This window comes from Fringilla coelebs (genome assembly GCF_963513975.1).
Source record: "Fringilla coelebs genome assembly, chromosome: Z".
Classification (NCBI taxonomy): Eukaryota; Metazoa; Chordata; class Aves; order Passeriformes; family Fringillidae; genus Fringilla; species Fringilla coelebs.
Genome location: NC_140031.1, coordinates 56,988,135 through 57,004,207, shown reverse-complemented (window position 1 = coordinate 57,004,207; position 16,073 = coordinate 56,988,135). Strand labels below are relative to the sequence as shown.

Sequence of the window (16,073 nt, the reverse complement as noted above, 5' to 3'; positions counted from 1 at the left end):
CATCTACTTTACAAGCTTCTTCCTGTGCTTGGTTACCTCTCCATGTAATATTAGTTTGCAGTACCTTTTCCCCTTCCAATCATAATTCATAACTGCTCACACAGCACTTCCTTCATCCTGGTCTCTCAGTTCTAAGGCTGCTGTGGGAGGGGGATATTAGAGACTTCACTAAACATCCAGTAGCGCCTCTGCAGTTGACAGTTAGATCTGTACATTAGTTTTGCTTTTAGCAAGGAGGGTATTTTGGTAAGAAAGTGTCTAGTCACTTCAGGGTACACAACTAGATGTACTCTATTCATCTGCAGTACAATCAGCAAGATTAGGAGGATGTCTGTCAACAATGACTTGTGTATATAAGAGCTGCTGATGAGTTTGCCCATTTTCAGCATTTAATAATTTGGATTCCACAGTCTGCATTTGCCCAGTTTGACTTCTGGGCTCTGTGTGGTTGGAAGACAGTAACAACACACAGTACAAGGACTGTAGTAAGTGTATGTGTCTGGGAAAACGACTCCAAAGCCTGGAGTGGCTTTCTAATAACCCAGAAGCTACACTTACTGTTTACTATGCCAGGCATGACCTGTTCATCCTGTAGTGGAGTCGAGTCCCAGAGCCATACTGGAATGCCCTGTGTCTCAGAATTAACTTCCCCAAATGCATGTTTTCTTTCAAATAAGTTTGCTGGAGGTAGTCTGTAATAGCTGCCATTGTGTCCAAATCAGCCTTCGCCCACAGTCACGCCACAAAGATGTAAATTTCTACTCAAAACAGTTAATCTGCCTAGCTGAAAGCTGTGGTATTCTTCAGTTTAGAAAAATCTAAGTTAATATTTGGAAATCCTGGATATTCTGATAATTTTTAATGGCTTGGGCCCGCTGATGACTTTGGAAAACTTGTGTTTATTGAATTTGTTTGGAAGGTGCAGCTATTATAACAATTCCTTGCTGTTTGACATTCTGGTGTTTTTTTTCCCCTTTCTGTAACTATCTATAAAGACCCACATAACTTTTCTTCAACTTGCATGCTGTTGGTCTGGAAGGGTTGGTCAGAAGCGACATGAACTGATATAAATTAAATTTTGTAAATCTTTCTTTCTTCAGTGCCTTACGGCGTGGGAGTCAATTATACCACTATTGCAAGACAAGCCAGAGACCAAATAAGAAGTACCTTCTTGGACAGTCTAGCACTTCTGTGCTCAGTACCACTAGTCATACTGGAACTGTATGGAGGACTCTTTTTGTTAAGTTAACTGAAATGACAGCTGCACTTAGTTTTTCAGAGTATTTGTTCCAGCCTATTTGAATTTTTTTTCCTCAATTTTTGTGTTTAAACTGGGGTATGTTTCATCTTTTTGAGTTATCTTGAATGGTTCCTTCTTTATTCTATGGAGTGATTGGGGTTCACAGAGAAAGTGCATGGGGATCTTGATAAAATTTACCTCTCTAGTCTGGAAGGAACTTATGAGTGGAACACTAAAAAGATGAAAATAAAACTCTACTGCAAGGTGCCAAATGACATCTTTATTACCATTCTGTTTTGTTTGTTTGAAAAAAAAAGTTATTTCTATGATACAGTACTCCCTAACCAATCCTTATGGATTTTTTTTTGTTTGTTTGTTTGTTTGGTTTTTTTTTTGGACAAGGAAAGGCTGGGAAAGAATATTTTCTGTTTTGCTACCACCCATGTGCTCCATCTGGATGAAATGATCTCTGTAGACTTTTCTGTCCAGGAGTCAGGCTGGTTCTAGACAGACCATACCAACACCAGCTTCAGATAGCTGGTGATGGAAGCATGAACTGTGGTTTTTGTGAGTGTGGCATGCTGTTGGTTCATACTGAGTATCTTTGTTTACCTTGGTGATTATGAAGTAATGTCAGTTGACTGAAGTGTACTTGTGACTGACTTGGGGATCAAAACCAGCCTAGCTGTGGGAATGAGTTGGACTGCTGCCTTTCAGGGGCTGTGGGAATGGGGGAGGAAGTATGGGTCTTTAATTTTCCAAAGCTAGCTCTGTAAGTTGCACGGTGGAGATCTCTTACACCACGCTTTATATATGGGTTTTACTAGAGCCACTTTAGGCTTGGTCACCTAAGATGCCTGCTGTAGTAAAAGTAGAACTCTTTTCTTTCCCCACGCTTTCTTTGCAGCAGCAAAAAGCCAAAAGGTGTCAAATGCTTCCTTCCACCAAGCATCAGAGTGTGTGAAACTTGCCTTAAATGGGTTGGTGGGGGATAGATGGGTACCTTATTAGGTTCATACCTGTCTCTGCTGAACCACATGGCAAGTCTTTTAGGACTACTTTTGTTACAGATCTATTTTCTTAGTAGTTTCTGTTGGCCTTTAGAATTGCAGCTGCTTCTGCAAGTCCCTTTTTTGTCCTTGCTCTTGCAGTCCAACCTCAAGTAAATGCCTGCTTGGTGTTAATGGCCTTAGGAATGCTGATGTGATTTAACCGTCCTAGTGAGGAGGGTTGGGACTCATATGGGTGTGCTGGGATTTAGGGCAATAAATAACTCTGTGCTTACTGCTAAATTGGAGTGGTTACTTGTTCTCCGGCAACATTCTTGCAAAGAATGTGAGCGGTGTTTGATTTTGTGCAACTTCTCTGTTCTCCTCTAGCAGCCTACCAGGTACTAGTTTGATTTGGAATTTAATCCTTCATAGACACCAACTGAACATGCAGCCACCCTTCTCAGCCTGGTGGCTTTATGGAACTCTCAAGATGAGTTATTGCAGCACTGTGGTAGCTGTCAGGCTAATGAGATGGTGCTCTCTGCATGAAAAAGTAAAATATAAGACATTTTAAGAAATTTTTCCTTTTGGCTCAGCCTTCATTGACAACTCTGTGGTACTAAACAAACTATGTTTCTTGTTTTAAGATCAGTTAATTAATATGCACTTTTTGGTGTAAATGAGAACTCTGGTTTAAGTTACTGTTAGGTTCAGAATCACAGACTCCTCTTGTTCAGGGGAATTACTTAAGGGGATCATCTTGAAGCAATCTAGAATAAGCACTTGCATACTATCCAACAGTCTGTCCTTCAGCATTACAGTCTTCCCCATTTTCCACAAAGAAAGATCAACATGCTTTTTGAATTAGTTCAAAAAGAATGTGGAATAAATGGAATTTTGTAGTTGACTCTACAACATCACTGGGACTCAAGCAAAATATATTTTGAACTAATATTTAGTCAGTCTTCCCACCATCCTATTAAAATAAACATCACAAGATGAGTAGAAAGAATGGTGATTTCTTTCCTACAGGTGGTTTCATCTGATGCCTTACAACACTAAGGGACTCTTCCTGCTTTGCTTTATGTCAAACTGAAGTGGGTGTTGCTTCTGGGGAGTTCAGCAATTAACATCACAGCTGTTGAGGAGAAGCATAATGGACAGTGGAGAGTACCAAGTGAAGTTCAAATCAGCATGTAACTGATGAGGCTGGAGCTGCTGAAGATTGAGCTATCTTATGTGATCTGGACCAAAACCTCAAAGCTCTTACAAAGGAAGTAAAACTTGATATTCAAAGGAGAACTCCTCTGCAAGAATTGCTGCAGTGTAATAAGGGTGTGCATAGGTGGGTCTCAGTTCCTACAGACTGTGGAGTGGTTAGTTCTTATGAAGAGCTGTTGTAAATCACAAGGTGGCTGAGGGAGAGGCTGTGAGTGTGGTGTGGGGAGTATCCTGACTGTGATGTTTGGGGCAGCCATGCCAGTCAGGAAAAGTACAAAAGTTGCAGGAAATTCCTGTAAAATGTGCAGAGTGACACTTGTATCACGTAACTGCTGTTGGAAGGAGGTTAAGTCCTGAACTGACAGTGAAGCAATTAATATGTTATCCTGTAGTCCTTACAGAATGAAAGTCTTTACTTTGGGTGGTCTACACTTCCCTGAGAGAAACAGATCATGTTGGTAAAGGGAAGCAGGAATAATGCAGGAGCTTCATCTTTGAGTAACTTGTTGAGTGTTAAGTCACTGAAGATTACTCTCTGCATGTGCACCAAAATTACACCAAAAGTAGTTGGTGCCCTTTTTATGAGCTTGTTTAAAATGTGGTTCTTTCAACAGTCCTTAAATCAGCCCAGTTTTCTTCATTATCCATAGCCAGGGCAAGGCCCTCATAGCAGATGCATAATTCACTGCTGCCCACTTACTTGTGTATAGTTTCTGTGGTGTTTGTTTCTTCTCTTAAGTGGCACCAGCACAATAAAGCAGGCGCTGAGCTCTTGTTTCTGTGCTCAGTAATGAACCATGCATTTTTCATGTATACCTTTATCAGGATCTAAATCTTGCAATAAAAATAGATGTTAAAACATCATGGCTTTTTCAGGTATACATTGAAAAATGAAAAGGTAATTTGTGTAGCCCTAAAGACACAAACAGTTTTGGTGTGAGTTATATTAAAGAATTAAGTATGATTCTTCACTGAAATCTACTTGGATTTTTGCTGCACTAAAACTTATGCTGAGGATAAAGTAGTGGAATAACTGATAGAAACAAAGCAGGAATGGCAGAGACAGGTCTGTGGAGGCACTGTGCAGTAACCTTGAAGCAGTGGCTCTGCATAGCCTGTTCATGACACATTTCTTCAGGTGTCAGTCCTGCAGATGCAAGGATACAAAAGAATTCTTTCCCAGTTAGCAGGGATTGTTCATTATTTTAACAGGAGCCATGTTTGTTAAAACTTGCACAATTTAACTGGATATCATTATGATTATTGTTGCAGACTGTTGAAAATCCTTGTCCTGATTATCACTGGACAAAATTGTATAGACTAAATTAACTCATTAGATGTTCTGTCATCTTAAATGTTGAAGGTAGAACATTCTTTCTTTGGGTATATTAACTTCTACTACAACACATAGGGATAATCAGTACTTTTTTTTTAAAGACAGGCAAGTTGCTACTACTTGTTGGATTTTTTTTTTCCCTCTTGTGAAGTAAAACTGGGGATCACAGGAATAAACTTGCCTTCTGGCAGACTGAATGTGGCATTTAAAACTTTTTGGGAGTGCTGTTGAACCAATTTACAAGTGAAAATGGCAGTGTTTATTTCTCTGCTTAGCACTTGAAAGTCTTGCTGAAGTATCTGACTTGTAGAATTACTTAGTAATGAATTGGACAAGTTTTAAGGTTACATGCCTAAAGCACTGTAAATTTGCAGAAAATAATGAGCTTTCCAAAGAGGTATAAGTAGATCACCTTATGTAAATGGCATGCTAAGACAAGGCTAGTCACTGTCCTAGACTACTTTGAAGGTCTTGGAATTCTATGCTATGAAGCTAAAGCATTTCCTTAACCCTGGTCTGGGATATGTATCCATACCTTCAGGTCAAGCTGCACCGTTGTGGCCAGAGCAACGTTCCCACTGCACAAGGAGACAGGTTGCTGAGAGCCAGTCTGACAATAAGAGCCAAAGGGCTTTTGTCTACAGTACACAAAAATAAAGAAGCACCATCCTTGTTCTCACTTCTCTGTGCCTGTATCCCTCTGACCCTCCCTAAGGTCTGGAGAGTTGTGCCATGCAGGTGAAGGCAAGCTGGCTGTGACCTTCACACACTGTGTAGAAGGTGTCAGTGGTGGCGACCAAACGGTGCTGGTTCCTTGTCCAGACTCCTTTGCTTTCACTCTATAAACCCACTCACCAGAACTAGAGTCACTGTTCATACCATTAAAATACAAAATGAAAGCTGTGAAAATACTTGTCTCTGTGTGAATTAGCTAGTAAACAATGTAAAAATGGGAAGGAGGCTTTTGTTTCCTGTACTTGGTCAAATCTGGCAACTATGCTCTTGTTCAGACTCACAGGCTAGGAAATGTCTTGCCTTCTGGTGCTGGCATGTTACTATACCCTTTCATATATCTCTTTAAATATACTTTGTGCATTGTTTACCATGGAGCTAGTATTGATGGAGAAAAATGCTTTGAGGTAAAACTGTTTGTAATTCTCTATTACTGTGTACATTTTTTTTAAACGCACCATATGTTTACCTCAATTAATTTAATGGAATGAACCAATAAATGTATTAAAAGATGACTCCTTTACTTAGAATAAAGTTTCGGTTTTTTGCGGTCTTCATTGGTGAAATGATGCACGTGCTTATTTTGCTAAGCAGCTCGCTATCTTACTGCAGAAATATCTTTCCCCTCAAATCTTCTTCCACGGTTGATCTAAATAGAAATCATCTGACCTGTTGTTGCATTACTTCTCGTACTGACAGTGAAGGAGCTGAGGAAGGATTGCAGGGGGGGGGGATGGATGGGGGGAAAGGGTGACAGCAGCTTCCTCAGAGGAAGGGATTGTGTCATGATGAACCAACTTCTGCTTCCTATACCCCTGGCTCTAACTGAAGCTGCCTGATTTGCCTCCAGATTATTTCAGTTATTTAAGGGCTTTTAACTTCCCTTAGTCCAGGACCTTGGAAGTCACTTAATCCTTCTTTGTTCAATTAGCATGTAAGCAGACACATCCTTGTGAGACATGCCACACCTTTGACTCTTGTTTGGATTTATGTGACATCATCTCATGCTAGCTGCTGTATTGTATGAGGTTCCTTTCCAACCCAGATAAAAGCTGAGGTAACACAGTGATTATTACATGGTATCAGTGTCCCTACACCTCCATAAATCCCATAGGAGCTGTGTGCTGCACATAGCTGTTCTTAACCTGTGACAAGAGTAACACATCGTGGTGGTGTGAGCTGAAACAGCATTAGCTCTTGGGTCTTAGTCCTCGAATGAGTTCTGTTGAAGCATTGTCCAGGGACAGTGTGACATTCTTCCAGAAATCAGGGACATGACCATCTGTTCAGGGGTGTTTTATTGTAGGGATTACTAAAATTCTGTTAATCTTACATATTTTTATGGTGTTATTTCTTTATTTAATAGTCTTGTACATAACATTAATTGGCTGGGCTGATGACATCTGCAGGATGTGGAGGGCTGGTGTATCCTGCTGATGGTCCTGTGCACATGGCATGTAGCTTGCAGCTCTATTTCATCAGCCAAAGTCACAGAACTGCCCTGAGATTTCTAAATGAACAAGAAGGAACTAATGGAAAACCAATCCTGTTTTCTGCTTCCACTCTGAACGATGTGTCTGGAAATGCCATTTTCATTTCTAGCCTATATCCTTGGTATTCCTGACCAGCGCAGCAAAGAGCAGAATGCTCTGAGGACTGTTGGTGTGCAATAGCTAATACACATACTCTGCAGGATGGGGTGTGTGCTGCAGAAATAACAAGGCAAACATCTCTTCCTGGACGAGTTTAGTGGCTGACAGCTTGTGGCATGTTGTGAAGTGGAAATATAAATGATATGTAACCTGTTGTGTTGGTAGGGACTAATGATAACAGCCAGCGGTTGCCTCTGTTACTCAGTCAGAATCTCAAGGGAGCCAGTGGTTGACCGTTGTTTGATGGCCACAAAGCTGTAAAGAGCAATAAAAAAATGAAGATCATAAGAATTAGCAAACTACCTTCTCAAACTGCAGTTTGCTCTTTCCACATCTATGTCTTAAAGTTTGCCAGGGTACCTGGAGCTGGCTGCATGCTAATGGCATTCTTCTCAGTGGTCTGCCAGCCTCTCTTGTGTGCATTCAATGATATTGGCACCATCTGTCATGCTTCGCTTTAATAACCCGTGTTTGTACTGATAATGGTACTTCTATTTGGAACCTGTATTTAAAAGCATCTGAGTAGCTGGCAGTGACCCCTGTTGGAGAGAGGGCTGTGTATAAGAAACAAGTCTTTCATGTCTGGAAGATCTGAGAAGGAAAGCCGAGCCAGGGGAATGATGAGTAGGAAGGTGCCTTCCCCACACTAGTAGTCCTGAAGACACTGATTGTAAAATGCATTCATAAGCCCAGAAAGCCTTTGGTGCTCTGGATAAAACAGAGGTGGAATGGGCTCTGCTTCCTGTCTAGGTGGTGCAGCTGAAGTCAGTATACATAGTGTTTTTAGATTTTGTACTACTGTATTTTGTTTAAACCACAGCAGAGCTAGGCAAGCATTTTACCTGGAATCAGGCATTAGCCTATCCAGTACGTGCCTTACATCTGAATGAAGATATTGTCATTACGTGGATTAAATACTGACATTATCACAGTTCACTTCATACAGAAAGAATCTTACTGTTTCTAGCAAAGCAACAAGCTGGAGAGTCTTGGGGAGGCTCTAGGGGACAAAGTGAGACTTGGAGGGAGATCCTTCAAAAATTCTGTAAGAGTAGGTGGAGGGCTTGTTTCAGCTTTCTCTCTTCAAATTAAGCTGGTTTTGTGCTTAAAAGTTGTCAGTCACTCCATGGTGGTACAGTTGGGCAAATTCAGTGGACCAGAAAAGTGACCTTTTCTTTCACTGCGGTAATAGTGTCTCTTTGAAACATTTGAGGAAGACTCAAATTATTCTTTTCTGTCTCAATGGGTAAGTAACATATAATGGAGTTTTTTAAAAACATTTTAGTTTGTGCAGGGTTATTCCTTCATTCTACTTGCTACTATTTTCACAGTACCAAACACATTTGTGTGAATGCTTTGTCCCCTGGGATTATTAGCGGTTAAACTGCCAAATACTCTTCCTACAGCAATTCATGTTACATTAAACAAAAATAAGATTTAAAAAAGCACTGGCTAGACATTGCAACTTTCATTCTTTGAATCTCCTTGATATTTGTCAACTCATTTCTGCAAGTTTGGATTTTTTTTAATTCAATTGGTGGGGGGTGTTGTTTTCTTTTTAAAATTCTTCCCTATCTGTATTATAAACTTTAGAGCTAGAATCAGGAAGTACAGAGAAAATGCAACATGTCTTTTTGAACAAAACCTTTCCCATTTCTTACCTTAAAGGGAGGAGACTCAGGCAGCCAACTAGAAAAGACAAAATGAAGCAGAAGCCGCTGTACCAGTCCAGTGTGTTTTGATAGATCTTGTTGTAGGCTGTAGATGTCACTACTCCTGTGATGACTAAAGACAGCTGCAGAAGGACAAACACTTTACCTGTAAGACAAGAACATAGTTTGTTGCTGGAGATTAACAAACCAGCTGTGGTATCTCCCTGACAAATCCAGGATCACAATTGTGTAGTCATTGCTCCACTAACACCAGATGGCATGAGCTTGTATCTGCTTCTGTTCTAGACAACAATTAAATAATTTTTCCTTCTTTTAGGTGTCAGACAAAAGATTCAACTGGAAAACTGTCTGCCTAAACAGCCTACATATAAAGGTAGCTGCTTGTAAGAACAGCAATAAATTGGTCAGTAAGTGCTCCTTTTCCTACAGGCAGAAAAATAGTCTAGAGCTGACATCTTCAGGATAGGAGGGTCTGCTTCTGGCCAGAAGAGTGGTTCACAGGCTTGAAATTACAATAATGCCTGAAATGGAGTGTGTGTGTGATTTGTATGATATTTCATGTGGAAGAAAGGCAGAAACTGAATTCTAGTTGAAACCACTCTTTACTGAAGGGTTTCTGTCATGGTAAATGAGTGAAAGGGAAATAACCCAACCCAGCTGGGACTTGCAAACTGGGGGCAAGGTCAGGGCTCTGTGCTGAACTTGCTGCCCTGGTAGCCTTCTGCAGCCATTCAGCACCTGAGTGAAACTGCACCCAGAAGGCAAGTGCTGCTCTGCTGCAGGGTCCTACTCGAGGTCTGGACTGACACTGCTGTCATGTGCAGCCCATATGTCCCAAGGTGGAGGTTAAAAACGTTTGATTTATAGTGATTAATTTGGGATGTGAGCTGTGCTGTTTATGGCAGGTAGATGATTTTGCTATGGTGGATGTTGAGGGAGCACAAGCAGTAAGAATGAACCAGTGGCAGAGCAGTGTTGTGTTCATATGGCAGAAAGAAAAAGGATGTGAAGGATGCAGAGGAAGCATCTTTGGAGGAGGTATGAACAGTTGTGGGCCTGTGGTGCTGTTTGAATGAATGGCCTGTATCTTGTGTCTAAATCTAGCTCACTGGGGTAAAAGTGGTAGGCCTCAATATGCTGCTGTAAAATACATTTTACTAATTTTTAATAAGCATTTTAATGGAAAAGAATTCCAGCCACTGTTCCAAGAAGGGTCAATTTTTATGCAAAAGTTATTCTTTGTAGTTAAATCAGGTGTGACGGGAACAAACTGCAAAACACCTGAAGAAATGTTTAGAGAGCATAACTGAAAATAATATGAAAATATTCCATACTTCCGAAAACTGCAAGTAAAAGAAGCCAGGTATAAATGGTGTGAATATAATAGTGCTTCAGCTCAATGTCCTGCTGTTCTTGGTTCTGTGTTTTTGAGAAGTACCTCAGCTATTTTCCCCACCTTTGAGCTATGCACTGATTGTAGTCTTTTGAAGTATGTGCTGAAAATTCTGTCGATAAATGATGATGCAACCAAGGACAAGAAGACTGGATGTGAGAATCTTGTCCAGCAAGTTTCTCTGCTTCTCCCTTCCTGTTTGTGGTATCATCTGCTCTGGTATTATTACACAAAGCAGAGATTGCAGCAATAACTTACCTTTCTGTTAGTACTCCAGGCTGAATAAAGGGGTTTCAGGGGGTTTTGGTTGGTAGGGTAACCAAAATACTCACCATAGGATGATCCTTCAACATGCTTGGACAACATGGACCTGATGGTTGGTAAGGGGATGAGGGCAAAGAGCATCACTGCCCGTGCTGTAATGCAATGAATTTTGAGTTATCACCAGTATCTGCTCTTTGTGACCCAGCACAACCACTACTTTTGAAGATTACATGCCTCTGGCTTGGGCAGGCACCTTGCTTCACCTTTTCTCTGCTAAAAAAGAGCTGCCTTTTGCTCCCATTATCAGAGGTCCTTTGCCCAAACTAGACATGGTCTCTTCTTCTCAGCCAGACATCCTAGCATAGATGGGATCCTCCCTCTCCTTTGGGATCATGAGGATGATGATTTAAATTTTGGCACGCAGAGAGCCCTCTGTACTACACAGCATTGACAGGAACAGTACTTTTATAACACTACATCTGTCTTGCATCTTGGTGCTTCTGGCTTGCAGTATTCTAGCCTGTCTCTACTGTGAAAATTTATAGGGAGTTGGAATTACCTTCCTGTCAGGAAAATGAACCAGCCTCAGTGATGACTTGGTCCATGTCTAGTATACCAAGGTGTTTCTGCAGTGCAGGGAATAAGCATCCAACACACAGCATAGCAGCATGTCTTCAGTATGAAAATGAGCTGAATTATTAAGAAAGCTTTTTTTTTTTCCTTAATTTTTTATCTTTTTTTCCCCAGCTTGACTGGCTAAACAAACAATCTCTTAGAATTTTCACTCAGTGTTTGGCTTAGTACACAAATAAAATATCCTATCATCTTTCCCTTTAGAACAACTTTGTTTAATTTTCAATTCCCCATTCCCTGTAGGGACAGACAGAAAAATCACTTCAGGACATTTATCTCCAGTGTCTTTCTCACTTTGAGAAACAAAACCTCAAAGCCATGTAATAGATGATACTCTGTGAGATAGCTCTGGCACAATGAATGCAGTTCTTGGATTTTGTTTTTCATCATAGGTTAGCTTGCAGAAGTAAACTTGCCTTTTCTTTGATGCTGCCCCATCTATGGTTACTTGTCTTTTAGAAATTTATGCAACATGTGTGAAATTTGTAAACTACATTATTGTGATAGTTTACAACACCAATGTTTCACTAAGTTTCCCATCTGCTGTAAGTGCCTTTATAAGGCAAAAATGAATCACATCTTAAGATGTTCACATAATCAGGAAGCCTTTGCCACTTTGCTTCTGTTGCAGACTTTTAAGCCTTGCCTCAGAGGAAGCAAGTGCCTCCTATTGCTGCAGTGATGCAGTCCCACTAGTACAGGGAGTCAGCAACAATTCCCAGTTGCCCAGAGTGTGAACACTGCTCTGCTCAGATCTGGTCTGTGACCAACTGATGAACTACAAGTCAATGAGCCTTAAAGTCATCCTTGTCAGAGGTGTATGCCTCCTCAGGATATTGTGGAGTGCTGAGTCTTAGGACTACTAAGGGAGATGTGGGGAAAGAGGAATAAAAAGAATGCTTTCTTGCACATTGCTCCTGTGATGATCTGCCTAACTCCCTGCTTGCAAACTTGTCACGAGGCAAAGCAAATAGCCCTTCCAGTGATGTTGAAACACCCATTTCTCAGTGTGTATTTGCTCAAGTGAGTGGCTGTTCAACTCACCAATGTAGAACAGGAACGTCCACTGCACGAAGGCCATGATGAGGATGCCAGCGCTGAATGAAGCTACTCCAATCATGATCATGGTAATATCCCTCAGGTATCTGGAGAACACAAGTACCCCTAGGAAACTGGTAATGAAGATCACGTACCCAGCAGCATTGCCATGGCCAATCTCTACAGCATTCCAACGTAAAGGTTCCCTGAGCAAGAACAGTGGGAGTACGTTCATGGCACCAACAACAGCCAGGTCATAGAGGATTGCTGCCACAAACAGCAGGATGATGATGAGCTTCGAGGGTGACACTGGAGTGAAGATGCTGCTCTCTGAAGGCTGGGAGCTCCCTGCTACCACTGCTTCTGGTAGCTGACCACCCACCTCCTCTGCACTCTTGGTTTTGGCTGGGCAGGAAGCTGCTGGCTTGGGGACTGTAAGGACAAAAATGCTGTAGAGGAGACAAAAGGCATAGCAAGCAATGCTGCAGCACACCAGCACGGTTCCTTCTCGGTAGCGGTCACTGAAGCCAACGAAGAGGTAGCCAGATGCCATGCTTCCCAGAAAGCCAGCCAGGCCATACACCAGTTCAATAACGATGAGCCTCAGAGACCTCTTGCTTTCAGAGGACCCCAGGGATCCCAGAGCCATGATACCTGCCCAGAATGTGGTGAAGCCTCCTGTCAGCCCATTGAAGGCAGCAGCCCCATACATCACTTCCACAGGCCAGCCCAGAAGAATCAAGAGGAGCAGGAGAGTTTTGGAGCCCAAATAACCAAGAAGAGGGAAGCAGATGGGGATCTTGCGATGTATCCTGTCCCCTAGCTTGGACAAGCCATAGGCTGACACCAGCGGGGTCAAGCCCAGAACTAGGTTGTAGATGATATAAAAATTAGATACAGCCTTCTGCTGGGCATCTTCCAGGCTGTGTGAGGGAGCAGTGCTGTTGGTCTGGTTGTAGTAGTTCTTCACTACCAGCAGCAGTGCTGTGTCGTAGAAGGCACTGGCCACTTGGGAACCCGCGACCACTGGCTCAATCCATGTCCTCACTGCCATTATTCCCACCATGCTGCTAGACCTTCTTCTTCAGCAGCATTTGAGGAAACAGCACGTGAGGAAACAACTCCTCAGAAGGTCTGCTCTGGAGGCATGTTTGGAAACAAGCAGAGAAAGGTCCGCCGGGCTGCACAGGACCGGAGAGTTGTGCAAGAGATGATCTGGCTGGCAGGATACTCGCAGCTCACCTTGCTATGTGTACACACACCTGCACATCCCTGCGCTGCTCTGAGCTCTGGCTCACACACGGGAGGCTTTTGTACAGCCAGAGAACGCCCTGCGCTTGTCAACTGCTGCTGCTCCTCTTCCTGGTGCAGTTTCAACAGAGGTCAGATGACCTGGGGAATTTCTCTCTCCCACAGTAGGAAGTGAAAATACCCTGATCAAGTAATTGCTGTAATTTGGGGTGGTGGTTTGTTTTTTTTGTTTGTTCACTTTTTGGGTGTTTTTTTTTTCTTCTTTTAGTATCCTTCATGTGTCAGAGAACTCTCAGAGTGGTTGTGGGGGCAGGGAATGGCTTTGTGCCTTTTTATCAGGTAATTTATGAATTCCCCTTTACTGCCAGCTCATTTTTCTTTTTTCTACACAAATATATCATTGTCTCTTTTGCTTTTACCTGCTTCTGTCTTCCCTGTTGCTGCATCATGCCTCTTATGTCATTGTTGTTCAATAATGAAGTCAGGAAATTACACCAAAAAGAAATTAAAAGGGAAAAGGTCTATTTCTGGTAATCTGTCTCCTGTGGCTGGCACTCTGCTTGCTGCATCCTTTGGCTTTTCAATGTGGGAATTTGCAAGAGGAGGCAATTTATCCAGAGGCATCAATGACTGCCATGTCCCAGTAATCAGCCAGCTCACCTGCAGGCTGAGGTGGGTGAGGGTCCACCTCTGGAGAAGAGTTTTCCAGCTCTAGCTCCTCAGGGAGATGGTTGTGCATCTCTGCAGGTGCTCATTTCCACAGACTCTCACAGACTTGCAGCTTGAAGTCAGTTTCCAGTTCTGCTGCCTGAGGGGCAGGTAAAGTGACCCACTCAAGCAGGGCTCCATGGGCACAGCAGTGCTGCTAGCCAGAGGCACAAGAAGCTCTTGGACCATGATATGGGGCAAGCAGGCTGCCAGTTCCAAGGACAGTGCTTGCAGTCCCAGCTGCGGGAAGTACTTGAAGGATATTTGGCAGTCTCAGAAATGCTAACTTAAATGATAATGATCTCATTCTGTACTGGTTTAATGAATCATAACAGGCAGAATAACAATCTGTTCTAGGAAGATTTACGGTCATTACTTTAAAAATAAATTACTGATGAATTTGAAAAAACAATGTTAAAGCCTCCATCTGTCGGACTCTCTGTTGACTCAGGTGACATTTATTCAATGCCACGGCTCAAGAGTTTCTTTTTTTCCCCCTCTTTGGTTGTGCAATAATTTTTGGCTTATATTTCAAATACAGAAAGAAAGGTACAGGATCTAACAGGGAAAGGAGTGGGGAACTGACCGCCAGAATGATTTGCTCTAGAAAATTCCACCTTCATGAGAGAATTTTTTGTTAGACCAAAAGGCTCTTAGCCAGCTCTAAATTATATGTGTTGTGCTAACAGCTGACTTTTTTTCTTTTACCCAGATTAGCTGCAAAAGGTACCTACTTTCTTTAGCTTTTGTTGAGAAGTAGGACAGGTCTTTTTTAGCAAACCCCTGAAATATTTCCAAAGGATGGAAATTCCAGACAGCCTTACTGGAAACCCCACAGCATCAGCCTGTGACCAGTTTAAGCAACAAACACAACCAAAGGAATGTCCACATTTTACTTCACCCAGGGAGCCTTGTGTCTCCCACCAGAATTACAGGGAGAGACAAATTTCTTGTCCCATTCAAGTTTCAGTTTGGCACATGGGGTCTGGTGCAAAGGAATCAAATTGGAGTGCAGAGGTGTGTGACAGTCACTGTGCTCCAGACACTGCAGATCTGCTCCACTCCCACATGAGGGATGCTTTTCCTCCACACTTTGTTGCACGTACAGACTGCTTGGCTTATTCGGCCAACTCTCTTCAGGCCTAGGTAGCTAATGAACTGTGCTAGATGTTACTAGAGATCTCATGAATTACATCAATTTGTCTGGGATGTTCTGTGTGATCACTCATGTTAAATGTACTTTTTAGAATTAGTTCTCATGGAAGGTTATATTTCCATGTCAGTAATTGCAAAGCAGCAAGTGCTGAAGTAGGGGTTTAGCTCAGGCTCCAAAATATTTACTACTGCAAAACAATTTTCACAAATACCATATTCATTTGATGCCACAAAGTCTTCAAAATTACTATTACCTAGTAATTTTTCAGAGCCCCCTGTTCTTATATTACTAGTAGTAATAGGGACATTTGGATCTGCTTTAAAATATGTTCATGCAGCATAAGTATGGTGGAGCCTTAAGAGAGTGGCCCTTGACATTTAAGAAAGATGTTTGCACATAATTAGAGACTGTCTTAACAACACAAATACAATGGTGTAGTCTGCTGGAGAAGGACCACACTGTTTTAGGGCATTTTTCTCTAGAGTAGTCTTGTCTGGAGGTCCACTGGAGACAGAGTCAGCACATGTTTCACCAGCTCTTCAAAGTTTGTCACTCTGGCCAAACCAGAGGTGTTTTATGTTTCTCTATGGTGATGTTTTACATTCCTCTGCTGCATCTTTTTTCTTCAAACCATTTATGGCAATTCCATCACTTTTTCTTTGTGAACAGAGTTGCCATAGGGATTTCAGTGTGCTGGGGGACCTGGGCTACACAAGTCCCAGCACTCTGGAACTTGGTCTTCAGCATTCCTTGTCTGAAGAGGTCCTTTTGACATCCAGGACTG

The 16,073-nt window shown here is 42.1% G+C and overlaps 2 protein-coding genes across 2 annotated transcripts in view; one reads left to right on the top strand and one right to left on the bottom strand.

The window, feature by feature from the left end:
- The window catches only part of SNX30 (sorting nexin family member 30), a 51,084-nt gene extending 45,163 nt beyond the window's left edge, over positions 1-5,921 (top strand). The window contains exon 9 of the mRNA XM_084225366.1: positions 1,101-5,921. Within this exon, the coding sequence (XP_084081492.1) occupies positions 1,101-1,160 (60 nt within the window). The 3' untranslated portion in view covers positions 1,161-5,921. The remainder of the gene's footprint in view (positions 1-1,100) is intronic.
- Positions 5,922-6,873: 952 nt separating this feature from the next.
- Positions 6,874-13,240, bottom strand: SLC46A2 (solute carrier family 46 member 2; the record flags this gene model as incomplete). The annotated part of the gene is made up of 4 exons (XM_084225280.1): positions 6,874-7,428; positions 8,835-8,991; positions 10,572-10,655; positions 12,181-13,240. The coding sequence occupies 4 exons, from the start codon at positions 13,238-13,240 to the stop codon at positions 7,371-7,373; spliced, it is 1,359 nt and encodes a 452-aa protein (XP_084081406.1). The 3' UTR covers positions 6,874-7,370.
- Positions 13,241-16,073: the final 2,833 nt, after the last annotated feature.